General features: G+C 45.8%; 1 protein-coding gene across 2 annotated transcripts; it reads left to right on the top strand.

Annotated features, from left to right (window-relative positions):
* Positions 1-23,485, top strand: LOC143335200 (adhesion G protein-coupled receptor B1-like). 2 transcript variants are annotated; one of them, XM_076754445.1, is made up of 32 exons: positions 1-512; positions 3,649-4,548; positions 5,420-5,569; positions 5,664-5,762; positions 5,909-6,070; positions 6,434-6,598; positions 7,768-7,932; positions 8,047-8,211; positions 8,314-8,415; positions 8,524-8,630; positions 8,769-8,963; positions 9,102-9,170; positions 10,264-10,372; positions 10,892-11,035; positions 11,122-11,191; positions 11,386-11,488; positions 11,896-11,939; positions 14,175-14,301; positions 17,668-17,771; positions 17,896-17,998; positions 18,143-18,293; positions 18,421-18,490; positions 18,603-18,669; positions 18,786-18,871; positions 19,080-19,251; positions 19,381-19,476; positions 19,592-19,631; positions 19,808-20,430; positions 20,540-20,575; positions 20,700-20,804; positions 21,047-21,097; positions 21,328-23,485. In XM_076754445.1, exons 2-32 carry the CDS (start codon positions 3,849-3,851, stop codon positions 21,523-21,525), a joined length of 4,578 nt encoding a protein of 1,525 aa, XP_076610560.1. In that variant the 5' UTR covers positions 1-512; positions 3,649-3,848; the 3' UTR covers positions 21,526-23,485. The 2 variants fall into 2 exon arrangements, with proteins under 2 accessions (XP_076610560.1, XP_076610559.1); XM_076754444.1 differs by having other exon boundaries at positions 5,906-6,070.
* The last annotated feature ends 2,659 nt before the right edge of the window (positions 23,486-26,144 follow it).

Below are 26,144 nucleotides of genomic sequence, written 5' to 3'. Positions count from 1 at the left end.
ACACTGAGACTGGATCCACTTGCAGTGCAAAGACCACAAGCAAGAAGACTCCGAAGCCGGGAGTAGAAGTACCAACATTTATCCTGGAGCTTAGAGAGAGAAGACGAAGCTAGATCACAACGTTTGGTTCTACGGACCGTCTGCTGGAGCTCCGATACGACCAATTTGTCATTCCGCTATACGCCAGTTTCTCTGGATATAGCAGCTAAACTAAGTTGGTAGTAAACTCTTTGGAGTTTGGTTAGAGTCACTATATTTTTTCTTTGCTTGTGAGAGTGGACTGCACTGAAACTTGGGATCGACCCGTCTGGGGTCGGGCTTGGACCTGGCGCATCCTTTCAGCGGCTTCAAACACTGCGAAAGTTTTGGCCAGAGCGCAGATCTGAAGACTTCGAGTCAAGTCAGACTTTGAGCACGCACTCAGCAGCTGCTACCCGAGTCCAGCTCCGCAAACGCAACCTGGGCGACCGGATAGAGAGCCACTGACAAGACTTCAAAGAAACCTTTTCAAGGTGAGTCAACACTGTCTTTTGCTCTTAAATGTGCGTTTGCTGTCAAGACGTGTCCGCCGTGTGTGTGTTTCATGCGGAGCCATGTGCTCATGGACGGACCATCGGGAGTGATGACTGATTGTTTATGGATGTTGTCCCGCAGCCTGTGGGTTTGTTCCTGCAGACTGGACCGCTGAACTGGTCTGTCGCTGTCCATGGTGCTGAAACTCTTTCTCAAGCCTCTCAACCAGCCTCTCCTCTGCTGAAACGTTCGAGCAAACGTGCATCTACTGCATTGCTTTTTGCATGCATTTCAGCACTGATTGCTCCCACAACGTTTATTTCCTCACACATTTGCTCGAAAGTTCTAGTACCATATTACGCAGGCTGCTCTGAGCGTAGTACTAATAATTCCATGTGATGCCTCTGGGTGAGGCGGCGTGAACGATCAGCCGCAGAAAGTTAGATCGTGGCAACAGGTTGCTCGATAGAACTTTCTGGTGTGCTTGTATCTCTTCGATTACATGATCGTTTCTGAAAGAAGTTATGATATTACGACCTGCATGATGCAAATCCAAGTTTCAACGCAGGCATCTGCTGTCAAATGAGGATGCTTTTGCAATAATGTCTTAAACATCTGCAAGGACGAGAAGACTCCTTGTAGGTGTTTAAATGAAACAGTGTCTGCTTGAATCATGGTTTTGACACACTTGCACAGCAATCAGTCAACATACAGAATTCTATTTGGTCTGCTTGTTTCACCTTTCTTTCAGGCAGAAAAGACGCCTGCATCGTAGAATTCACCACATACCAATCACCAATTCGTCTAAATGCCTGACAATAGTAACAGCTTTGCAATGAAATCCTTGTCTGCATCTGAACACACACACACATTCTTAAAACTTTGTCCCAAGATGCAGGGTGTTGCTGTCAGCAATCTGCAGTGATTTGTTTAGTTTTGCTGCTTGTTGTTTTTGCTGTCACATGGATTTGCAGCAAAGCTACCAGGTGGTCTAGTTTCTTGCACATGTGTGCACATATCTGCCACAGAAAAAGAAAAAGCGTGAGCAAGTTCCTGATGAAGGATGACCTTTAATGGCTGCAAATAATAGCTTTTCTTTAGTTTGCTCCAGCAGAAGAGAGCAGCTGGCAAAGAAAAGAGTGAAGTCAGGAAATCATGATCAACTGTCTATCCTTCTGTGTCTGTTGCACTCACACACTCATGCACATACATAAGGCAAACTAATCGACCAGCCTTCAAGGTGTATGACTCAGATGAATAGTAACCAGTTTGTCTTGAGGCTGTCTCATAAATCTTTTCTCAGTCTTCATGCAAATTACTTACTGCAGCCAGTGACAATCACATCTCATCAAATGCCTGCACATTTCTTAATGCTTTACAATGCAGCCCTGCTTCTCTTGATTATACACCTGAAGCTTTCTGCATCTGTGATGCGATAGGCTATTGCACAAATTTGCACACCAGCATACATACAGAGCATGCTGCTGATGGTGATTTTGCAGTTCTTTGCGGTTTTCCACCCTTATCTGCAAAAAATAAACCCTGTTGCCTTAACGACGAACGGCATGCTGCTTTGCAGAAATGTTTCTGACGACAGCAATTGGACAAGCGAGAGAAAGGGACAGGAGGGGCGGGAAGGGCGAGCAATGAGAGACCATGTAGGAAAAAGAGTTCTACAACAGCTGGACCTCTTTCTTTTCAGTGTGTGCCTCATCAGATGCCCATTCATGGAGCTTCCGGTTGTTGGGAGGCGGGAGAGAGACACCCACCTTCACAAAGCTGAGGTCTCTGCTGTGCTGCTCAGAGGGAGGAGAGGGAGGGTTAGAGGGAGGCAGAGAGATGTGGGAAGAGATGTGAGGGATGTAATTATGAGTTGTCTGCCTGAAAAGTGCAGGTGCCTCTCAAAGTCAGTGTCGTTACAAGCAACAATTTTGCTGCTGTGTCCCTGCACTGGCCCTTCTTTACGATTTACCTCTCTGCCACACGCTGAAAATACAGACATTTATTGCTAAGCCTTAAATAACAGGCTTCCTTCATGCAGATATCGTGCTATTCCCGGCCATACCTTTGAAGTTTAGTCAGCAATGGATGATGTACTTCATCTGTTCTACTGACAATAATCAGTGACAAAGGAAAGAATAAGTGGGAAAAAATGAGAAGGCACAATGATAACTCTGAACGTGTGTGAAAGATGTTGCTGAGCAACAGTGTTCCCTCCTGTCGCCTGTGCTGCAAGGAGACCATTAATTCAGCCGGTCCAGTTGTGTACAGAGACCTTGATATTGACTCGGCACTCTTTCTCCAGGCAGGATTGGTGTTTCAGTGGCAAAGGTCAGAGTCTTTACAAGCAAAGTCTGCATAAAGCATGTCTGCAAGATAAGTAACACAGGGAAGAGTAAAATACTGTGGATGCCTCATTTGAATGCATGTAGCACTCGGCAGAGGAGAACAAAAATGCATAATTTGACTAGATTTTAACAATGCATCTTCATTACCATGCATGCATTTGCATTACTATGCAACAGTGGCTGTCATTTGTCATTCTAGATGCATATTTCATTCCACTTTATGCTCTGATATGTAATGGAGGAAAGATAGTGAAAGCAAATGTTTGACATATCACAGCAGGGTATGTAATCACACTTCTCCTTGGACTCAGAGTAACCATTTCTCTTGTTTACCGCTCAATAGGAGTACATAGCACAAATAACGGAACTAATAAGCGTCTGTGGTTGCCAGTGGCAATGCTTCTATGGACGTCAGACTGACGCACATGATTCGCGGTTCAGTTCAGTGTGTGGGAGGAAAGAGCAAGAGCTTGGAGATACCAGCCTGCTGTGAAGGACTGTAATTGCAGTGCCAAAGCAATTATGTCCCGAAGAGCTGGGCATTTTAGATCACTCAATCTGCCCCGAAACACTATGATACTGATCAGAGGCAAATCCCTGATGCATAAATATCAGTTCGACAGTGGGTCCAATTAAAATGCATCTCATGAATACTATGAAAAAAATGTGTTTCATTCGGGGAAAGCTCTTATCCTACATACTGATATCTGATGTTTTGTTTTGATTATTTAGATGTTGGAGCATACTGACTGATTTTTATCTCTTTTTCAATCCGTTTCTGTTGCAGCTCCCTCGCTGATACAGACATGACAGATTGTCTGATGCAATAAAACCTGCAAATCCAACAGTTCCTCAGAGGGTTGATTGATAAGTCAGAAGATCTGAAACAAGTGCAGTAACTTGCAACAAAGAAGACAAAGAAACCACCTGGTTAAACCAGCAATCACAGAAACAAGAACAACACCGTCCTCTATCTAAGCCGACCCAATGGCGTGGTCAGCTCTTACCGGCCCCTGTGTGGCCCTCGTACTGCTCTTCTTCGGTTTGACCTCCTGCACTCCCTCCGGCCCAGCCTCCGCCACCTGCGCCACCCTGGAACAGAGTCGCTTCTTCGGTGTGTTCTCCTCTACGAACATCCTGCCCTCGACACCATGCTCCTGGACCCTGCAGAACCCTGATCCTCGCCGCTACACCGTCTACATGAAAATCACCAAGCCCACCGACTCCTGCATGCCTCGCCAGATCAGGACCTTCCAGTTCGACTCCTTCATCGAGACCTCTCGTACCTACCTGGGCATGGAGAGCTTCGACGAGGTGGTCAGGCTGTGCGACGCATCAACCACTGTCACCTACCTGGAATCCAGCAAGCAGTTCCTGCAGGTCCGCAAGGTGGCCCCAAGAAATGGCCTGGAGATCGTGGGGCAGAATGATGTCAGTGAGTTCAAGGCTGAGTTTCTGGTTGTGGGGAAGAGGAACCCAAGTATGCCCGCCTGCCAGATGCTGTGCCAGTGGCTGGAGAAGTGCCTGTCCAGTAGCACCCATGATTATCCCTGTGGCATCATGAACACACCCTGCCAGTGCTGGGAGGCCCCAAAGAGGAAGCCAGGAAGCTGCTACAGGGGCGGTGTCTACGTTGAGAAGTGCCTCCCTGTTCCCAGAGACAACGGACGCGATGCTGAGATTATCAGTAAGTTTATATGTTTTGTTTGAGCTACCTCCAGAGTCAGTATGAAGAAAGTCAAAGAAGACTTGTTATCTCAGGAGGTTTATCTAAACATTTTGCTTCAGAACAGTGTTCCCCCTTGTTTGTTGTGTTGTTTTGTAATGATATCCACAAGCCTAGACTGCTGATGGAGGGGGTCATGTTCTCCAGAATCCCACTGCTCTGCAGGCTGTCTCCAGTGTTTGTGCCTTAGGAGGTGCTGAGGGTAATGATCCATGTCTGTAGAGCAGGCAGAGGATGTGCACTCTGCTGCCACAAAGTAATGAGAAGTAAATCAAAGGTATTAGAGTAATTTGCTAGTGCATCTTCAGTCCTCATTGGCAAGACTGCCAGGACTGCACACATCACCAGCTCTCCATTTTGTCTTAGGCGGGCATGTTTGGTTTAATGCTTGGCAAGGAGTCTGGGTTTTGGGGAGAGATAGAGGGCGTGTTTGTGCATTAGGTTGAAAGGGGGGGGTTAGAAAAGAGCACAAAGACCTCATAGTCAGCTAGCAGCGGAAATCGAAGTGCAGCTCTTGTGGTTGTCATAGCAACGCGCCTGTCGGCCTCACACACCAAGTGGTTAAAAGCACACAATCACCATTTAAAATGGAACATCCACCGCCTTGAGTTCTGCTCACAAAGACTCGTCCTTGCTCATTCTCTGCATATAAAACAAACATTTTTCACTTCCTGTTCTTACATATGTTCATAAAGAGAGAGCCATCATTGACTCATGCTTTTGTACAATTTCTTTGCACATAAAAAGTGGGAATGTCAAGTTCGAACCAACTTATTACAACAGATTACTGTAGTTTCTTGCAACAACCTGTATCTCTTATCTCTTCCTGCAGAGGGCTGGTCTGGTTGGGGCCGCTGGTCAGTATGCAGCCAGGAGTGTGGAGGGGGAGTCCAGGTGCGCAGCCGAGGCTGCCAGCCCGAGGACAGCGTGTGCGAGGGAACAGTTGAAGAGGGCCGGGCCTGCAACCCTCAGCCCTGCATTGGTAAGCCCACCTGTCATTTAGTCATTAGGTTGGGAGCACTTAGCTGCAGGTGGCTCAGATTAGTAATAATCATGCAATTTGCACATTCCCTCAGGCAAAGAGCGCAACAGGAGCCAGGGCCTGCGAGCCATCATCGGTTTGAAGAGAGACAATGCTGATGATCCTAACCATGGAGTCGTTGCAACCCAAACAGGTGAGATAAGAAGGTCCCATTACGCACTATGATGTAGTTAGAACTTACCTATTCATACATAATCTAAGTGCAACCAGCTACTGTTTAACTCTTCCATGTGTTGAGTTCTTGGTGTGCTGACCCTTTAGTTCGTGTTTTTCCAGTAGATGCTAAGGCAGATGAGTGGTCCACCTGGAGTTCCTGTTCAGTCACCTGCGGAGAGGGCTGGCAGAGCCGTAGTCGCATCTGTGCTACAACCTCCTTCACCACCCAGTGCACCGGACCCCTGCGTGAGAACCGGCCCTGCAACAACACAGCCGTCTGCCCTGGTGAGTGTCTGGTTCATCCACTTTAATGTGAGCGTGACGAGGTGGGAGAAAAGAGAAAAAGAGAGTGACATCTAGAAAATGTAAGACACAGCAACAGCCACAAAGGAGGAGTAGATAAAGAGAAGCAGACAAGTTAGATAGACGTTTCTCAGCTTTCACACTCTAAAGAGGCTGCAATTCAATATCAAGGACTGTGTGCCTCAGGGATTGTGCAGAGGACTGCGCCACCTGGTGGAGAGTTTAGAAAATGTAGTGTATAGAGTTTGAAACTTCATATGGATTCAAAACACCAGTTGCACATTTAAAAGAAAAAAAAAAACTGAAACTTATCCTAAAATATCCCTCCGTGTTACCCATGTGTAGTGGATGGTGCTTGGGACGAGTGGACCCCCTGGAGCCTGTGCTCCTCCACATGTGGTCGGGGTTACCGTGACCGTACTCGCACATGCAAGCAGCCCAAGAACGGAGGAGAGCCTTGCCGCGGCCCTACAAGACAAACCAAGTTCTGTAACATCGCTGTATGCCCAGGTGAGACAATAATAATAAATAATAAATAAAAAATAATCTTTTAATTGCAGACTTAGATTTGACGATGACATGTACAAATGATGCACGTAAAACCATATCGCTAAAATATTCCAAACACTTCTAATTGCTTCTATGTGGAAGTTTGTTCTTTTGCTACCATGCTTGACCCTTCGCCTAACTGATTCATATGTGAAAGCTAATTAAACCACATACTGGCATCACCATCATCACAAACAGCAACTGCAGTGGCGGGCTGACATTACATCTGACGCATCCACAGAATAAAAGCATCTGTGGGCATTAGTCAGTGCCTGTATAATAACTGCCAGTGACTCATACTGTACTCACGGTCACTCACTATATTAGAGGCCGAGTTATTCCCTGTTCTGCCACCTACTCGTGTGCTGAAAGGTTTTTGAAGTCACAGCTACAGTTTGTCCAGTTAGTGTTTCCCACTTTTTTCCACACCAGGATTGGTACAGTTGCATGCTCTCGTCAGCAGGTGTCTCTGCGAGCCTCAGCTGAATCACTGTTAATGTCTGAAACAGGGGATGGGCTGTTGGGCAAAGTCATTATTGAGAGATGATTACACATTTCATTTGAAATTGAAAGGCTTAGAAAATTGAGTCGCCCTTAATAGCCCATTTAGCAGGGTAGAATTTCTCATTTTGACCAATCTAACTTTTTTAAGACTATGCACTCTGTTCAATCTATTTTACCATCTTCCAAGACAACATTTAATTGCAATAGTGATAGATTTTGTTTTATATTTCTAAGTTTTTTTAATCATTTCAAGGCTAAAAAAAAGTGCCCATTATAGAGCTTTTAGAGTAGCATTGTCTCTCACTCAGACAAAAAAGATGTGTTTTTGACCATTTTTGTTAGAATATGGTCTCAACTAAGTCAAGTATGCTAAACAATGCACATAATGACATAAGCTTGATTTTAGTTTTGAGGAAAGTGGATCTTAGAGGTTAAGAGGCACATACAGTCATGCTTGAAGGACAAATAACTGTGCTCCAACTTTCTGTTTCACTTAAACTCAGCTGAAGTAGGCCATGTGAAATGTTAATGGCATCAGTGAGTGTGCTGTGACGCCTGTGACTTGAGGGTCTGTCTTGTCCTTGCACTCCCTCTAACTCGATATCTGTTCCTCTGCCTCCCTCTAGTGGACGGATACTGGAACGAGTGGTCCGCCTGGAGCGCATGCTCTGCCTCTTGCTCCAACGGCACCATGCAGAGAACACGCGAGTGCAACGGGCCATCCTACGGGGGATCTGAGTGCCAAGGCGGCTGGAAGGACACAGCCAACTGCTTCCTGAAAGACTGCCCTGGTAAAAACAAAAAAAGACATTCCCATATCCAAGATTCACTATCCAAATAAAAGATAACTGAATAAGACATATCACAGACCAGAGGTCATGATGTGAAATCATCTCTGTCTTTAGTTGATGGACGTTGGCACGCATGGACCTCTTGGGGCAGCTGCAGCAAGACTTGCGGAGGAGGCATCCAGCAGAGACAGAGAGTCTGTGAAGGGCCTTTCTTTGGTGGAGAACCTTGCCCCGGTGAAAAGGGAGAGCAGAAGCGTTGCAATGAGAAGAGATGCCCTGGTTAGTGACCCCAATACACTGAATAAGGGTGGCTACACGACAGTACACTTCAATAAGGAAAGAGATTACTTATTTCTTGACTTATACTTGTTAACTTTATAGAGCCCCACGAGATCTGCCCTGAACAGAACACTGGAGATGCTGTGTGGAAGAAAACCCCCGCTGGAGACATGGCTGCCATCGCCTGCCCTGCTGATGCCTCAGGTACAGTGACAGCAAGGACAGCAACATGCTTTGTTTTCTTGGTCATGTTTGACTGTTTATTATCCCCCATTGTGCCCAATACAAGCATGTACTCTCTCTCATTAACAGGTCTGATTCTGCGCCGGTGCACCCTGGATGCTGTAGGCCTTGCCTCCTGGGAGAACCCGACTCACATCAAGTGTGTCTCCAAGAACTATGAGACCATTCAGATGCTGGTGAGCCCTGAAAGTGTTCCCTAATTAAATTGCCTAATACCTCATCTGTTGTGTCTTCATATGGCTAATTTCCCAATAGTGAAGTCAAACCAGCAGATGTCAAAGATTCAGATTAACCTCTTGACTCCTCCTCTGTAGTCAAGGGACTACCTTTCCAAAGCGCAGATGGGGCAGAGCGTGGACGGGGTCGCTGAGGTGATTTCACGCCTGAGATTCTCCTCCGATGAGGCGGCCAAGTACAGCGGCGACCTCTTGGCCGTCATGGAAATCCTGAAGAACACCACCGAACTGTACATGGGAACCAGGCTGAGACTGAGCAACGCTGACATCGAGGTAAGCTGAAATCTCTTGCATACTATATGCACATATTCAAAAATAATATCATCTCATGCTTCTCGGACCAAAATTAGTTTATAATTAGGCTGGATTTTGTATCTTCTCACACCTCTGCCTCCATTTAATGATCTGCAGAACTACGTCCAGACCGTCAGCAACTTACTGAAGGAGGACCATCGTGACAAATGGGAAGAGGCACAGCTGGTACGTGATAAGAGGGTGTTTGTATGAGTGAACATGAGCAGAAAATAAGTCTGTAATGCTAACGTTCTTCTGATGGGATGAGTGGGTGCAGGACAAATTCAGGGTGTGTATGAGAAGTTATTGTGAAAAATGATTGGTGTGCTTGCACTGATTAACACCGCCAAAGGCCCTTTTACTCACCCAAACATTAGATTAGAACGTGACATCAAGAGCCATATTATCTCAGAATAGACAGTTACAGGACTAAAAGCATTAAATTACTGTGCTTGACTCATAGTCTACTTCTACCTCATTTTTTTTAGATTCATTCACAAGTCGCAGAGTTTTGACTCATCCGACCACCTGTTGATGTACTTTCCTCCACATTTTCGCAACACGTGAATTCGGTGTTCCTGCAACAGTGACAGAAACAGTAAGAGAAGGATGTTGTAGTGTAGCAAAGTTAGACAAGCAACAGACCCCGACTTGCAGGGAGTCAACACGTAAATTGAAAACTGGATTGCGAATTACCGAGGCCACTGCGACAAGAGAAAGTCAACACTTCAAGGTGACAGCGTGAGAGAGAGAGCGAGGGAGAATCACTACGCCCACTTTGGCAATCTGCGAGTCTCTGTGCCATCCTACATACCGACAGCAGTTGTAAGGGGACACAGACAGCACATCGCATGCAAGCACACACCTTGCGCCCACATCGCTGCAGTTCTGCGTCAGAGACACGCAAGTCAGGCAGCCCTCCCTCCACCGAGTGAGAGGACAAAAAAAAAAAAAAAAGCAGAGTATGAATCAACAGCCTGCCCATTTATGGTCTTAAGGAAGTTCTGAGGTTGCATAGCAGCAAAAAGTGTATTTTTTTTTTTCCTCTTCTTTTTCACTCCACTGGTGAGCGCTGTGAAGGAATCAGTACAGGCTGGACTGAAATGAGAATAAGAACGCTAGATATGGGCATGTATCGACAGCCTTGCTTCAGTGCTCAGTTATATTAATTGTGTAAAATTGCACATGATGAAACTACACGAATGTGCTGCTGTCCTTTCCCCCATGTTCCCTCTGTCTGACTCTTCCTCCCTTCTCTCTCTTTTTGTCTTTTATCCAGATGGGGGCCAACATTAAAGTGTTCCTCCGCCTTGTCGAGGACTTTGTGAACATGATCGGTATGCAAATGAGCGGCTTTCAGGACATTTATGAAGTCACCGAGAATTTAGGTGAGCCCTAATTTCCTCTGCCAGCTGCTCTCTGCTCGTGTCTAGTCGGGATGATTTGTCCTTTCTCCAGCCCAGAGAGTGCATCAATCTTAATCTGGCTTGTGAATCTGAGTCATATAAGCAGCAGCTGAATGCATCAGTCATCGCTGTGATAGAGCGTCAAGTCCGTCAGCTATACCATATTACATGTGCCATCTCCAAGTTGTGCAGGCATATCTGGCATAACGCGTATATGGCTTTTACAAACGTATCAATTTATCAAATACTGTAAGAATAACTGTAAACTTCACACTCTGAGTCACTCTGTGAAGTCACTCTATGACTTGTGTGACCGTTTTGGTCCAGTGAAGGTGACATTCTCACAGGATTTAGTGGGTAATGACGACTCCGGGCAGACACACATGACTCATGAAACCAAGATGTCCTTGGCATTAGATGATTGTTAAAAAAAAAAAAAAAACTGTGCAGAATAGATGATCTCTAAGTGCTGTTCACTAACAAAGCCCCTGTCCCTCTCAGTGCTGAGCATCCACAAGCGCCCGACCACTACAAGCTCCAACTTCACCTTCCCTGTGAAGGGCTGGAGGGGCATGCTGGACTGGGTCAGGACCTCTGAGGAGAAGATCTCAGTGTCCCGTGAAGCTCTGTCCATCGAACAGTCTGGTAAGATCAAACAAACATAATATCCCTGATCAACCAATGTGCAGACTTGTGAATGCGAGTCTAAGCAGACATTTTGTTCTTTCCAGATGCCAGCGATGCTTTTGTGACTGGCATTGTCCTCTACAGAAACCTTGCTTCTATTCTGTCCTTCCAGAGGTAATACAATTTCTCTGCTTTTCTATCTGTGCAGCTCGCCTTCATTGAAATATATTGTGTTGTCACAAGAGGGCGCCCCTTGCTGGAGGACTCACTACTTCTGCATTCCCGCTTTGGCTTGTGTGTTTCCATTTGCAGATACCTTGTGTCTCATATAAACAACACTGACTCTGTGATTTTGTGTTTCTCCACAGTAACACCACCCTCCTCAACTCCAAGGTGGTGACAGTGATCGTCAAGCCCACCCCAACTCTCCTGTCATCCCCCGTTGAGATCGAGTTCCCCCACCTCCATAATGTAAGTCCCTAATAGTTTATGGAGCCTTGTGAAAAATATCAGCCCCCCTCTGGGTGTTTGCTCACCGCAGTACACAGAGCCTGACATTTTGTTGACATTTGCAGCGACACTGTGACTTTTACTTACACTTGTGTCAGTCTGAACCCGGCAAAGATCACAGGCAGACCAAACGGTCAGTTCATGATGGTGATGAGAAATCATGCGCAGCAATTAGTCTCTGCAGCTGATAGGAAGCTGTTTTTAGTTTCGCGTATGTATGACGGGGGAAGGTGGCGTGAAGTGTGGGCAGGTGGCTGACAGCAAGCTGTTGCATCTCACACGTTTGTAGTACACTCTTCCAGCCTACATGTTTCCCTTTTCTGCAGAGATTCCTCACACTGACTTCTCCATCTGCCTCTCTTTTGCAGGGCACCATGAATGAGACGTGCCTCTCATGGGACGAGAGCGAAACGTAAGTGTTGACCACGATTGTTTTTCTTCGTAAATGTGCGCCTGACCATCACTCACGTCTCTTTTCCATCCGAGGGTGGCCTTCTCAGCTGATCTTGTTGATCTTTATTTCCTCGCTTGCCAGTCATGCACCTGTCACTGCATATGAACATTCACCCCCCCAACCCCCTAAGACCTACACTCACCAGAGCAATAATGTCTCCTAGCCAGAAACACCAGGCCTCGCTCAGCCGTCTGACACGCAGACACGCAGAATTAAGAAATGACAACCTCATTGATGCTTTCAGCTGAGTGACACTTCGCTTCATTCTCACCGTCTCCTGCATCGCTTTAAATGAACCACTTCCTGAGGAGGGAAAAATACATAGACAACACTTCAAACCTCATTACATACATCAGTGAGTAAATTCATTGCAGCGTCCCTATAGGTCACACTGCAGGGTGTCAATTTAAAGACAATGGCAGCTCCCCCTTCCCCCCGCCTCTAAGTCATGCTCATATGTCAACGCCGAGGTTAATGGCTATGGCGCGTGGGAGTTTTTAAAGATGCTTAGATGCATTTGAGTGACTTATGAAAGCAGCTCCTGGTGGCCTGGCTGGATCAATCAGCCCCAGGCCCACTCTGCCCTCCTGAAGAATACACAGGTGGACCATTTGCATTTAGATAGATTTGTACACTTGTGGAGGACAGATAAGAAATGAAAAGGCACCTGCATCCAGATACCCCACACACAGACACACAAACACGCACGCGCTCACACGCACACACACAGAGCTTTTCACATAAAAGCCATAACAACCAGCAGTCAATGCATAGGCAAAAGCAAAAATGAATCGAAGTAGAAAATGTAATCAACTCTTACGCTTTCAGAGGGAGGGCGGTGTGCCTCTAGTCAAATTAGATTCATTTTTGACAGCAGGATGTGATTAAAGGGAGGATATAGACTGCAAATGGCAGAGGAGGAAGCTCTGGCTGATGGCAGAGTTTGGGGTCAATGCATGTTTGCAGAGCTGCATATGTCTGATCACAGGAAATGCTCCATTAGCTCCTCCGCCGATGAACTTTCCCAGATGGAGACAGATAAAAATGCTCTGCAGCTTTTTGTGACACGAAACCAAAAGAGACAGGAAACAAATTACAGGATGCTTTTTTGGGCTTACTTTGCATCACATAACATTTAAATCATCTGCATGATATGACTGCTTGAACACAGCACACATTAAACTGTGCAGCCAAGCCTGTTTAGATGTTCCGGCTAACTGCCATGATGATTTTTACGAGCGCCTGTGACACTCTGCACCAGGCCGGACCTGCTGGCTATGATGCTCCTCTGTATTCACCAGTCAGTCAGAGCCTGAGGGTGCTGCTCATTGCCTTAACCTTCTCTGGAGGTTAAGGCACATTTCTTTGGCAAATGTCTCAGAACAAGACCTGAGCAATAAATTCAGTGATTTGTCATCGGACAATAAGTGCATCTCATTTGAGAGATGGCCTCAGTGAAGCACTTTATATTGATTTTACTGTTTGTAGTGTAATTTATCCTTTTTTTTGTCTGATCAGGCTTGGCACAGTCTAAGTGAGGATAAACATGACAGTTGTTGAGCATTTACTCACTGTTTTGTGTTAGCTTGCATAAATGCAACCAAAAATGGGTTGGAGTGTAGTTTTGTCCACTATGGAGAAATAATCGAAGTTCAGACTGATTTCACATTCCCCTCCTTCTTTTTCAAAAGAGGGAACATGTTGTCCTTTGTCCCCAGTTCACTGGGAAAGTGTTGCCAATAATCTCATGTCTACTGAGGAAGGATTGTCCATAGCAAGAAATGATACAGATTTTGCCAATAATGAGATTTATGAAGGCCTGTCCTCGTTAATCATGGCACAGATGGCTATTATTCACACACATGTCAAAGCCATCATCAAGGCTTTCCTGAGATGCAACTGAGCACCTCAGGTTATGAGAAATAAGATTTATCTTTTTCACACTGGACCACAGAACTCATCTTTCAGTGCGCAAATGTTATATAAAACGTAAAACAAATGTGCATTTTTCTGTGTTGGGATATTTCAAACGCGTTCCTGATTGGCTTAACTAGAAGTAAAATTGTCTAAATGTACATATTTTTTCTCCATATATGCGAGAAAAGATAACATTAAGAGGCATTCACACGTGTGATTTGTCAGATCTCTCCTCTCCTAACCCGTCGCTGCCTTCCTCTCCCCTTCCTTGTGCAGTTCCTCTCTGCTCGGGTCTTGGTCTGCTCGGAGCTGCAGAGCGGTCCCCGTTCATTCATTCAGAACCAAATGCGTGTGTGACAGCCTCTCCACCTTCGCCATTTTAGCGCGCGTCAACTTCGACTCGGTAAGTCTTCTTTCTTTTCGCAATGTGTCCTTGTTTTTGGGGGGGTTTTCTGTTGGTCCAGCATCCGTCTGAAATGCTTCGTGCAGCGTGTGTGTGTGTGTGCGTGTGTGTGTGTGTGTGAATGCGGTATGGGTGCTTGTTTTCGAGCGGTTTGCTGTAGCGCTGGCTGCCAGCACCTCTTTGTCTCCGTGCAGGTGCCGCTGATCGGAGAATTACAGCCCTGGCTGCTTTCATTGGGGGGGGGAATAACCGAGCAACATGTTGATGTGCAGATATAAAATTTAAAACGAATGCTTTATGAATTGCATACTTGCATGCCGATTTTGCACGAGCTTGTTGATTTGATCCTCATTTGCTTGCAATCAGCTGCATAACTTACACAGCTGCTTGAACGACAATTAGGACACATTGATGGCGCGTTATTAATTCAGTCACTATAAAGGACTTTTTGACGATTGTGTAATCTGGGTTTCCCTTTAATGCATGATTTTGCAGCAATGCCTGAAAGTCTGAGTGAATAGATGAACTTGTGCACACTGGATGCTTTAATTGCTGAAATCTGTCAATACGCATCGCTGTATTTCATACGCAAAGACAATGTGTAACCCCCCACCCCCCCCCCACCCCCGACTGTGTTGCCTCTGAGAGCTGCTCGCTCTCCAGTTGCCGTGGTAACGGCTTCTGCAGCGCAAAGTCGGCCTGTGTGATTTTTGATAACTGAGATGCTGAAGAAAACACACACACACACACACACACACACACACACACACACACACACACACACACAGCCCCCCTCCTCTTTCCTCTCCTCTGAACAGCCCCCCAGGACAGAGGAAATGGCCTGTCCATCTCTGCTGTGCATCTGACTGCTGCTGCACACAAACAATGATCAACAGATGACTGCTGGTTTTGAGGAAATCAGTGTTTTAAATGTGCATTTAGTTATTTTTTCATTTAGTGTGCAGAGAGTGGCAAAACAAATTTGGACTGCAGTGTTTTCCTGCTGCTGAACTCATACAGTCTTCTTCTTTCCCCCCCAACCTGTTGTTTACATCTTAGATTTGATTTGTCTTGCTGCTGCCAGACTGAACAGCGCCTCCCATATTTGTTATAGGCTGCACATACCCCCTCCTTTCAACCTCCCGCGACAGTAAAAAGGCAGCTGCGGCAATCATTCCGTCTGCCAATATCTCTGAATTCTCGATTACATCCACCCCCCCGCTTCCTCATCCTCCTCCTCCTCCTCCTTCCTCTTCGGCCATAGCAGCGAGCCTGAAAATGCCAGAGAGGCCGACCAATGAGAGACAGACGTCTGGTCATGCATTGATGGTTCCTCCTCTCCCCCCCTCCTCCACCCACCCAGCCTCTCCATCCATCCTTTGATGTGTGCCGTGGACATTTTCAATAACGTCTTCCTGCGAGCCTTATGAGGAACACCAGCGAGAGGCAGAGAGAGAGAGAGAGAGAGAGGAGATGTGAAAAACAGCGAGATACTGCAGTGTGTTAGCTCTCATTCGATATGGTCTGATTTCAGGAGTACTGTAGCATCATGTGTGCTGGAAACATGGTCCTGTGGGAGCAGCAGCCCACATAGTTAGTACAGCAGATGCCACTGACCGCTGGGGTAATCATTTAAGAAAGCAGAAAAAGTGAATTGGTCAATGGTTTCGCTGTACATTTTCCTTCCTCTACCTGCCTCAAAATGAGAACATGTCAAGGACAGGCAGAAGACATGCTCCATATTTAGGTCAAGCTGGCTGTCTGGATTTCACTCAGAGGCCCATGGTGCAAGCATCAACCCAGATATGGAGATTGGGAAGAGAGGGAACAGAACATACTGTATCGCCCTTGTTATTTTTCCATTCCCCAGATTCAGTAAAGGCTGAGGCAAAAAGACAGCTCACCGCTCTGCTATCTGCCATCTGTTTTGGGGCGCTTCTGATGTAGTTGGATAGATTTTGAAACAAATTTGCCACACCAAATTAGTCTTTGGCTGCCGTAGGCCGGACTTCACCAGCTGCACTTTGATATCAGAACAGCTATATGTGGAGCACATATTGAGATGGAGTGGAACAGTCCTTCAAGGCTCAGTATTGTACTTTGAATTCTGAGGCACTATCAACAATGGCAGGCGTATTAGAAGCCGTGCTTCACATACGCTTGCAGTATAAGAATTTATGGCCCTCATAAATCAAATGAAGGCCAAAGCGTTGTCTATTTCTTTCTCCTCTATCTGTGCTAATTTGATACTGGCAGATTTATTATATTTCGGCACATTTTCTCGCTCACCTTTTGGAGCCACTTAGCCCTTTCTCGCCTTTTTCTCCCTCAACACAGTATCAAAAATATAATCACACCATTTGTCAATGAGGGCTTGCTCATCCGTAGAAATGATTTTCATCCGGCTCACACGCTTTGTGGTGATGACAACCTGATCAGAGGTGTTAGATTAACTCAAAACCTTATTAAAGCCACCGGAGTAGGTGTGAGACAGACAAAGATTATAGACGCGGTGAATGCACGCAGTTAGCTGCTGGGAGTTGGGAGGTGTGTTAGCAAGGCGGCAAGGGCTTTGTCAAGTCTCAAGGAGCTGAGATTTGTGTGTGCAGCAGTGACCCGTTGGCCCTCCAGGTGAATGAGCAGCAGGGAAGACAATCCCCCCCTCCGTTTCCTCCACCAGAGGTTCGGTGCCAGGGCTCTTTGAAACATGGGACGGTCACCGCCGCTGGCAGCGGCATGCGCTAAGCTGCTGTCAGAGATCAGAAGGGCAGGTGGTGGCAGATTAATGCACAGGTGATAATGGTCCACCTGTTCACTCCTGCAGGGATGGGCAAGGAGCTGCTGGTTGGCACAAAAACACCGCCTACATAGCGAGAAAAAGGGGAGAGAAAAAAAGGAGCCCAGGATGGCTGTCAATGAGTAGAAGGTTGCTGTAGCTGCTCAAACTAATGGCTGAACACAGCAACCCCCCTGAACTGCCCCTGAGAATCGAGCAACCCCCCCCACCCCCACCCCCCCATGCTTAGTTGAGAGAGATATATGTGCAGTATCCTCCTCGCCTCATTTGCTGACTCAAAAGCTCAATGGAGGAACGCAGTGACCCTGACCATTTGTTTAGTTTGCCGCTCCATCTTTCTGACATGTTCACCTTGGGGTCACCTTGCCTGAGCTGCGGCCTGATTGTGCCATTCAACTGTTTGCCTACAGGGAGCTGTCTGCTATTCCAGATAGCGCACAGCCAGAGGCTTCGCTAGTGCGTGCATATGTGCGCATACCAGCGCTGGTTCCCCCTCTGCATCAATGTGTGTGTGTGTGTGTTTGTAATCAGTTCTAAGAGGCATGTTTGGTCTTGTCTCCTCTCTGTAGATCATGGACAAGGCACTGCTCCCGTCTGTGACTCTCATCGTTGGCTGTGGGGTCTCCTCTCTCACCCTGCTGCTCCTCATCATCATCTACGTCTCCGTGTGGAAGTAAGTAGCCCTGCGAGCAAAGTCCGGCCATGTCAGCCCGGAACATTATCCGCTGCCCACCCTCTCTCCTCTACCTACTCATCCCTAACCTCGTTCTTCTCTTCTCCCTTTCTCAAAACTCCAGGTACATCCGCTCCGAGCGCTCCGTTATCCTCATCAACTTCTGCCTCTCCATCATATGCTCCAATGCCCTCATTCTCGTTGGACAAACTCAGGCTCGCAACAAGGTAAAGCACTCCGCTAGCCAATCCCAGCCTCTCTTTTAAACCTCTCTGAAAATCACTGCTTTGGGGATTTGGGAAGTAGCAGTGCCACTGACACAGATTTCTCGTCTTTCCTCCCTATCTGGCTTTCCTTCTGGGCTCCCACAGGTGGTGTGCACTCTCGTAGCTGCTCTCCTGCACTTCTTTTTCCTCTCCTCTTTCTGCTGGGTGCTGACAGAAGCTTGGCAGTCCTACATGGCTGTCACTGGTCGTCTGCGCAACCGCATCATCCGCAAGCGCTTCTTATGCTTAGGCTGGGGTAAGAGCACCCTTTTTTTTGTCTTTTTTTTTTTTTTTTTGCACCTCTGTTGCATCACTTCTCTCACAAGCTTTATCTTTGCAGGCACTAACTTTTTCCACACCTTTGCATATCTTCTATCTTTCAGGCCTCCCTGCACTGGTGGTGGCTGTCTCTGTGGGTTTCACAAAAGCTAAGGGTTACGGCACCGTCAACTAGTGAGTCTAGTCTCAGCCTGGCATTTTTGGGACTTGTCTTTTCTCTGCATTTGCATTGAAAAGCTCTTCATCTCAGCTCAAGCATTAATATTCTTTCTCTTTCTTTTACCAGCTGCTGGCTGTCTCTCGAGGGCGGACTCCTCTACTCCTTTGTTGGCCCTGCTGCAGCTGTAGTTTTGGTACGTATACAGACTTCGATGTCCCAGTGCATCACAATAGATAGTCTGTTTGTAAATGCATTACCCGTTATTACATTGTCTCATCCATGGTTTTTTTTTTCTTCTCTTGCAAACAGGTGAATATGGTCATTGGTATTCTGGTCTTCAACAAGCTGGTATCCAAGGACGGCATCACCGATGTGAAGCTGAAGGAGAGAGCCGGGTAGGTCTTATTGATCTTCTCCGTACACCAGAGTATTGCGCTTATCGCCCTCATCAGTGCCATTACAGGTATATTGATAATGTGCTTTGATATCAAGACTCGCAATCAAACAACAGGAGCGAACAGAGCTCTGCCAGTAGAGAAACAGAAGTCCGTTGCAGCTTGCATGAGCCTGTTGTGTCTAATCTGTTGTTTTTCCACCCTGCAGGGCATCACTGTGGAGCTCCTGCGTGGTTCTGCCGCTGCTGGCCCTCACTTGGATGTCCGCTGTGCTGGCCATCACCGACCGCCGCTCGGCCCTCTTCCAGATCCTCTTTGCTGTCTTCGATTCTCTGGAGGGTTTCATCATTGTCATGGTTCACTGCATCCTGCGTAGAGAGGTAAGGAAAATATGAGATAAAGTAAGAGCAACTGAAAGAAAAGGCAACTTGTTTTTTGTTGTTTGTTTGATTTTCTTTATGAGGTTACATGAGCTGTGGTTTGAATGAATTTTTCCCTCCACCCATTAGGTTCAAGAGGCTGTAAAGTGCAGAGTAGTCGACCGCAAGGACGACGGCAATGGAGACTCTGGCAGTTCCCTTCACAATGGCCACACCCAGCTTATGGTAAATTTCTTGGCTTATTGCCTTTTTAATGTCTTGAGTGCTTCTTGCATTTTATCCCTAAATGAATATGTGCATACATTAAGCACTGATAGAACATTTTTTATTCTTTTATCAGCAGTCTGATAACGAAAAGGATGGAGATTCAAGCAGACAAGGTAAATCCCTTTTTACATGGACTTTTCCTCTTGCTCTTAACCATTTTTCCATTTGCATTTCAATTTCCGCGAGTCTTGCACTTAAAACATCCCACCACGCGTAAAAACATATTTCTTGAAACAAATTTTCAGACATGCATTATTTTGTAACTCTCTCTTCCCGTTTTTCTTCAAAGGAATGAAGAGCTCCTCTGAAGAGAAGATGCCTCCTCCTCAGCTGCCTCTTCCCATGGGCTCCAACTTCCACACCCTGCCATCCAACCCCAGTAAGAGCCACATGCAGGCTGTTCCCGAATACTCCAGCCACACCCTCACCCTGAAGAGAGAGAAGAGCCGTCTGGCGGGAGGAGTGGACCCATCCTGCGGGAAACCTGTGTACGTTTGTGAGGGAGAGCTCTTCAAGCAGCTGGACGCCGATCTCGCTCGGGCTCAGGCCGAAGGCAGCTTGTCCGATGGCAGCGGTTATGTCCTCATGCCCAACACAACCTCCACCCTGAGGTCCAAGCCCAAGGATGATCCGACAAAGTACAACATCAGCGTGGAGCAGCTGCCACAGGCCAGACTGATGCACCTCAGCGGGCCCTTTGCCGAGCCCCAGGCCGCCTTCGGGATGAAGTCGATTCCCCCCGACCAGGTCAGCGTGTCGTATTCAGAGAGGGACTCTCCCATCCAGAACATCCACAACATGTCCAGTGAGTCTCACATCACCCACAGCAGCCTGGAGAACACCTTCGAGTCCATGAACTCCATGATGTCCAAGAGTGAGACCATCTCCACGCTGTCCATGAGCTCCTTGGAGGTAAGAGGAGATGAGATAGTGTGATCTCTTGTACAATGGTTGTTTTATGCAGTCTTGTGTATCTAAAGCCAAGCTCTCAAACTTTCTTTGTCTTTCTTTCGCTTTGCAGAGACAGAAATCCCGCTATGCTGAGTTGGACTTTGAGGTAAATGTCTTTTGGATGCTGCCTTTTGAAAACAGTATAAATTGCGTGCAGTACACAGTAAATGATATGTATTGCAGTCACCATTAATTTTGAGACTAAAATGTTTTTTCTTTGTCTTCTCCAGAAAATAATGCACACAAAGAAACGCCACCAGAACATGTTCCAGGACCTGAACAGGAAGCTGCATCATGCTGAGAAAGACAGAGAGTCACCTGCCTCCGACAGCAAGGTAACCTATAATGATATTATGCTCATCATCCATGTCCATTGACATTAATTTTCAGGAGATGCAGAACGAAGAGATAAGATAAAGAGGAAAGCATAACAACAGAGGCGGTTCTGATGTTAAAAGAGATTCTTTGATGTCAAAATGACCCTATAGAACAACCAGTGATTTGTGTATTGAACTATGGTTGTCATCACCTCGAGGTCATTTGAGTAAGGATGAATTTTCTTCCTTCCTTCTTACAGTCTGTGAGATGGAGTGTGTCTTCAGGAGGAAGTGACAAAACGAACCACAGTGTGAGTGTTTATACACAAACTCACAGTGTCAAAATTTACTGCCTATAGATGAGACACGGCATCAGATATTACACTTGCCTCACGGAGGAATAATGTCCCCCGGATGACTTACATCATTATCAAATCACCTTTGATGTAATAAAGCCCATTTCATCTTGATTAAATCAGGAATTGCTCAGGGCTGATGAGTGACAGCAGTTCTAAAGTGGCTCCTGTTTGTACCCCCACAGGACAAACAGCAGGCTCCTCTGGAAAGGCCATGGGAGGGAGTCCGGGGAATACCACAGTCTCCCCCTGCATGGGTGCGTAAAGACCTGGAGCCCCTTGCTGCCTCACCTCTGGAGCTGCACTCTGTGGAGTGGGAGAAGGCCAACACCACCATCCCTCTGGTGGGACAGGACATCATCGACCTGCAGACAGAGGTCTGAGGGGGAGGAGGGGGGCTAGCGAAGCCACCTGATTTCACCTTGGTCACCTTTTTTGGTTTGGGAATGGTATCCTGTATGGATAGAGTAGAGGAAACCAAGAAAGTGAGAAAGTTGGTCCCAGTATCAATGTCTTCAAACCCTCAGCCAGAGCAAGAAGGAAGGAAGGGAGGGAAGGAGAGGTGGAGGTGGTGATGGGATGTTTAATGTAGCTTCTCTGTATGGACTTAAAGCATCTCGTGACAGAGTGCTCTGAAGGCCAAAGGGTTAGTGGAGCGATCAGTGGTTTCCTTGGACCAGGACTGGCTGTGGTTCCATTAACGCTTCACTGGGAGTTTCCTGAACCCTTCAGCCTGGGTTCAGAAGATGTGGTCGACATGTCTGTGCTTCTTTTTCCTTCACTTAACTTTGGAGAAAAATAAAATAATATAATGCGGTGTGTCCTCCCTGCTTCTTGGGAGGAACAACCGGAACTCTTGGCTCCTCTTCCAGCCAAGTTACCTTCCAAAATAGGACAAGGCAAGAGAGCATAAGGGCCCAGTTTCATGTTTGGAGTCCAACACTCTGCACTTTGGTAGATGTGCGCACACGCTTTTTTTTTTTTTTTTCTGGCTGTGTGTTTGTTTGCACAGCTTCACACCTGGAACTGCTTCAAAAAGCCTAAAATGAGACTCTGCCATAGGGATCTCTGTACTGAGAGCTCCTCTACTGAAGAGCAGGCTTAATCACGCTTACAGTGCTTCTTACCATGGTTGATATTACTCCAATGATTATTGTTAGGATTATCATTGTTCTTATCTTTATTGATTTCATAGCATATATTTTAATTTTTCATCCCCCGTCTGACTGTCAGGCACAGGTTTTATTGCTTTTTCAAGTGTGACTTACAACGTCACGGCTAAGAAAAAAAGATTCAATGCATCTGTAATGTGTTGTGAGCCCATATGGACTGCATCGGGACAAACACACTGAGTGGTGATGGAGGTGGTGATTAGTTACAGCGTATCCTGGTTTCTCCAGCATTCTGCTTCGATACCAAAACACCAGCACCGGGATGAACACAGACTCTCACACAGGAAGAGCAGTGCAATCTGGGAAAACGCTGGGTGGAAATGCGAGGAGGTGGGGGGATACCGCCCCTCTCAGCTGACACAAGATGCAGGCTCTTCCATGTCGTACATGTGGATTCAAGGGGTCAGCGAGACCTTTCATCATCGCCCTTTTGTTTCTCAGCCTTGCAGGACTCTTGGACCGAGCAGAGGCTCCTGGCGCTGATGCGACTTCCAGTTCAGCGTCGGGTCCTCGAGACTTCAACACATTTGTGTTTTCAGCCATCAGTGTGAAATAGTGCAATATGATGGGCGCTTGATGCTCAAGCAAGACTGATATTATGATTTAGGCAGAATTTTTTCTTACCAATGTTTCAAAACTTTTATACCATCTTCCTCATATTTACAGAGCATATAGATGCTTTATGAGAATATTGTATGACAAATCTGTATTAGTAATTCAAGGAATTTATTCACTAGAGATTTGTTAGCACAAGACTCCATATTTGGAGCTCTCTGTGACAGGTAGATAATTGTACTTCTATAAAGCAAACATATAGAATGAATGATAGCCTATGAATATCTCTAAACTGTGCTTCAGGATATTTGTTATTACTCTCCGCTGTATAGCGATGAGTAATTGAACCTCATGTCTTCTGTAACGGTGTGTTTTTGATAACCTTGTCAGTAACTCAATAGTATGTACTACCAGCCAATTCCCCTGTTCCTTCAGATTCCTCTGTCCTGCCCCCGGCCCGATTCATACCTTGAGTTACTTGTACTGAATACCCATTTGTATTTTCTTGTCTCGACTTTGTTTTTTATGTTCTGTTTTACCTCCTGTAAATGTACAGTTTTCACAGCACAAAATGAATGTGACTTATTTCTTAATAAAACACATCTATATTACATGAAGAATGTGGTCCTCGATTGTTGCGCGATGAACGCTTTGTAATGGTGAAATGCTCTCTGAAGTGTCGTCGGCATCTAATTCAGAACAGCTGCACAAGCAGAATGCCCCACGGAGTCCGACTGGCATGTTGTCTGACAGCGATATCTAAAGAACGAAACAAATCAGCACCTAAAAATAAAAGTTCAAAAGTAAAATCACTCACTAGCAAACTGAAAATACGGCAATGTGTACAAAGTGAGACAGAACGTGGAGAAATGGATTTTGAAGCCACATTAAAGCCTCGGGCAAACATTTCGCTCTCTAAATATAGATGTGATTTGCAGGTACAAAACAACAATCTCTTAAGATGATAAAAGTGTAATTCTCCTCTGTTCTATTTCCATGCTTTGCAGGGAGGCAAATCATTACAGAGAGAAAGGATCTATGAAGTTGAGTAATGAGAAAACAAACAAATTTGACAGGGGCCAGAATATGATTACGACCTCTTTAAAAAATAGGACATGTTCTCAACAGCTTAAATGTAGTTTTTCACTGCTTTGTCTGCACTATTGCCACTCTGCTTTCTCTCTGCTCCACATAATCAGTCCTTGTTCGTTTTAATTGAACCAGTGTGCTGTAATTCTGCTGCAAGGCATAAGCAAAAGGAGATTTACATCATCCCTTCATGCAGCGCTGCTCATTTTGTGAGGTCAGCTGGCGAGCAGAGCGGCTTGTGTGAAAATGGTGCTTTACTGTAGGTGCCATTACTCTCGGCATTTCATGGTTGTTAGTGCGTCACGTGATATGCACCAGTTCCTCTCTGTGGTGTCTGAATATTTTGTGCTTTGTGGAGCAATTTGCGCTAATTTATGTTCACACCAAAAGTCATCCATGCAATGTCTGCTCATGGCAAATCAGAGCAGTGCTATTGGAGCTCATTTTGCAGCAAGCATAAAGAAGCTCAGACTGTTTGTTTGTAGATATGTTTTCTCATATCTGCCACTGTTTTGGGGGTCCAATGTAGCCAAGGAGGTCTATGTGGGACCACACTTGGTTAGGTGTAGGAAAAAGATGTGTCGTGTCGTCTGCTAGACTTCCTTTTCCGTGTTTACATTGTTTACAGTTCAGCTATGTTGGGTGATCTCTACAAGAACATATCTACGTATGAAAGCATGAATAACAGCTAAATTGACATTAGACTATAGCTGATTGGTTCCAAGATTGCATTTCAGCCAGTGCATTCTTCCTCTTTTGCCCTCTACACAGACTGTTTACCCACATGCAACCAAAGCCCCTTCAAACGTTATTGGTTAATACTACAATCACAAACCACAAGACTTCAAAATCTTGTCCCTTGCCTGCAGATTCTGCATTCATATGCAGATATCTGTTCATAGAGATTATAAGGACACAGCCTCTCTCTCCTTATCCGCCATTAACAAAGCAAATCCAATCAAAATCACAATAATTAGTATATGCTGATGCAGTGTCTGTGTGTGTCTGGGTGTGTGCGTGAGTGTGAACGTGTGTTACTCACATTGTGGGGACATAAATCTGTTCACACAGTCACGTTGCGGGGACTCTGCAGGGATTCTGTTGTGTTTAGGGTTAGTCTGCAGGAAATGAGTAAGTGAGTCTGTAACGTCCCCAAAAGTGATGGAAACATGACTCTGTGTGTGTGGGGAGGCCTGTATTCCTGAGGGTGTGGGGGCAAAAATTTGTTTTCACAGCTACATTGTGGGGACTCGCCTTCCTTATGGGGACAAAAGACAAGTCCCCATAATGTAAATCATTAACTTTTAGGGTGTAGACAAGGTCTAAGGTTAGGGTTAGGCAAGTAGTGCTTATGGTTACGGTAGTCTCCAGGAAATGACCGTAAGTTTATGTCATGTCCCCATAAATTATGGAAACACGACTGTGTGTGCGTATGTGTGTGTGTGTGTTCAAAGCATCTTAAAGCTGTCGATGACTAACCACCCTCCACCCTCCAACACACACGCTCATTAAAACACACAGCTCCTTCTTGTCACCTCAACCCCCCATCCCTCCTGACTTGAAATCCAGTATCAATTAGCACCTTGCTGGCAGAAACAGCGAGGTTCAGGCTGTCTCTTAATTGAGGGCTGTTGCTATAGAAACAGCAGATGCTAATCCTCAAGACGGGTGAAGAAGAGGTCTTTAAACTCCCGAAGAGAAGCGAAAGAACAGAAAGAGACGAAGGCATTTCTTTCCACAGGCAGTAACGTCTTCTTAATGATTGTCAGCAGTATGAAATTATTATAATTATGAAGTGTAGAGCAGCAGCAAGGTCAGCTCTGAATTGTTTTCATCTCTTGTAGTTAATAGCTTGGGGAAATTAAATAGGATGAAAAAGAGAAGGGGAGAGAAGAACCTGAACATCTTTTTGGTTAACTCTGCATAACAGTTTGGGATTTTTACTCATCTCAACTCGGCTAAATCGACAATTTTTCTTTTTTTTTCCCAGTTTGGGACTCCATGTGCAGAATATTTAAATTTCCAAACTCATATTATTAAGTTACAGTCTCCTTTCAGATTTCATTTTTTTATTCTTTATTTTTTGGTCAGTCAGGAGCAGCAGAAAAAGGTTCGACATGTCAGCACCTCTTATTTTGATTTGGCGACCCTGTTAGCAAACTGTTGCTAATTTAAACACCCAGCCG

Source organism: Chaetodon auriga, chromosome 17, assembly GCF_051107435.1.
Source record: "Chaetodon auriga isolate fChaAug3 chromosome 17, fChaAug3.hap1, whole genome shotgun sequence".
NCBI lineage: Eukaryota > Metazoa > Chordata > Actinopteri > Chaetodontiformes > Chaetodontidae > Chaetodon > Chaetodon auriga.
The sequence above is the reverse complement of the archived record's forward strand: the minus strand, read 5'-3'. Positions and strand labels throughout refer to the sequence as shown.

Bases quoted from the DNA above. Each gene is read 5' to 3' on its own strand.
- LOC143335200 (XM_076754444.1), top strand. From the start codon at position 3,849: ATGGCGTGGTCAGCTCTTACCGGCCCCTGTGTGGCCCTCGTACTGCTC. The intron at 10,373-10,891 runs GTGAGCCCTAAT...TGTCCCTCTCAG, and splicing joins TGAAGTCACCGAGAATTTAG to TGCTGAGCATCCACAAGCGC. The intron at 18,670-18,785 runs GTACGTATACAG...TCTTGCAAACAG, and splicing joins CTGCTGCAGCTGTAGTTTTG to GTGAATATGGTCATTGGTAT.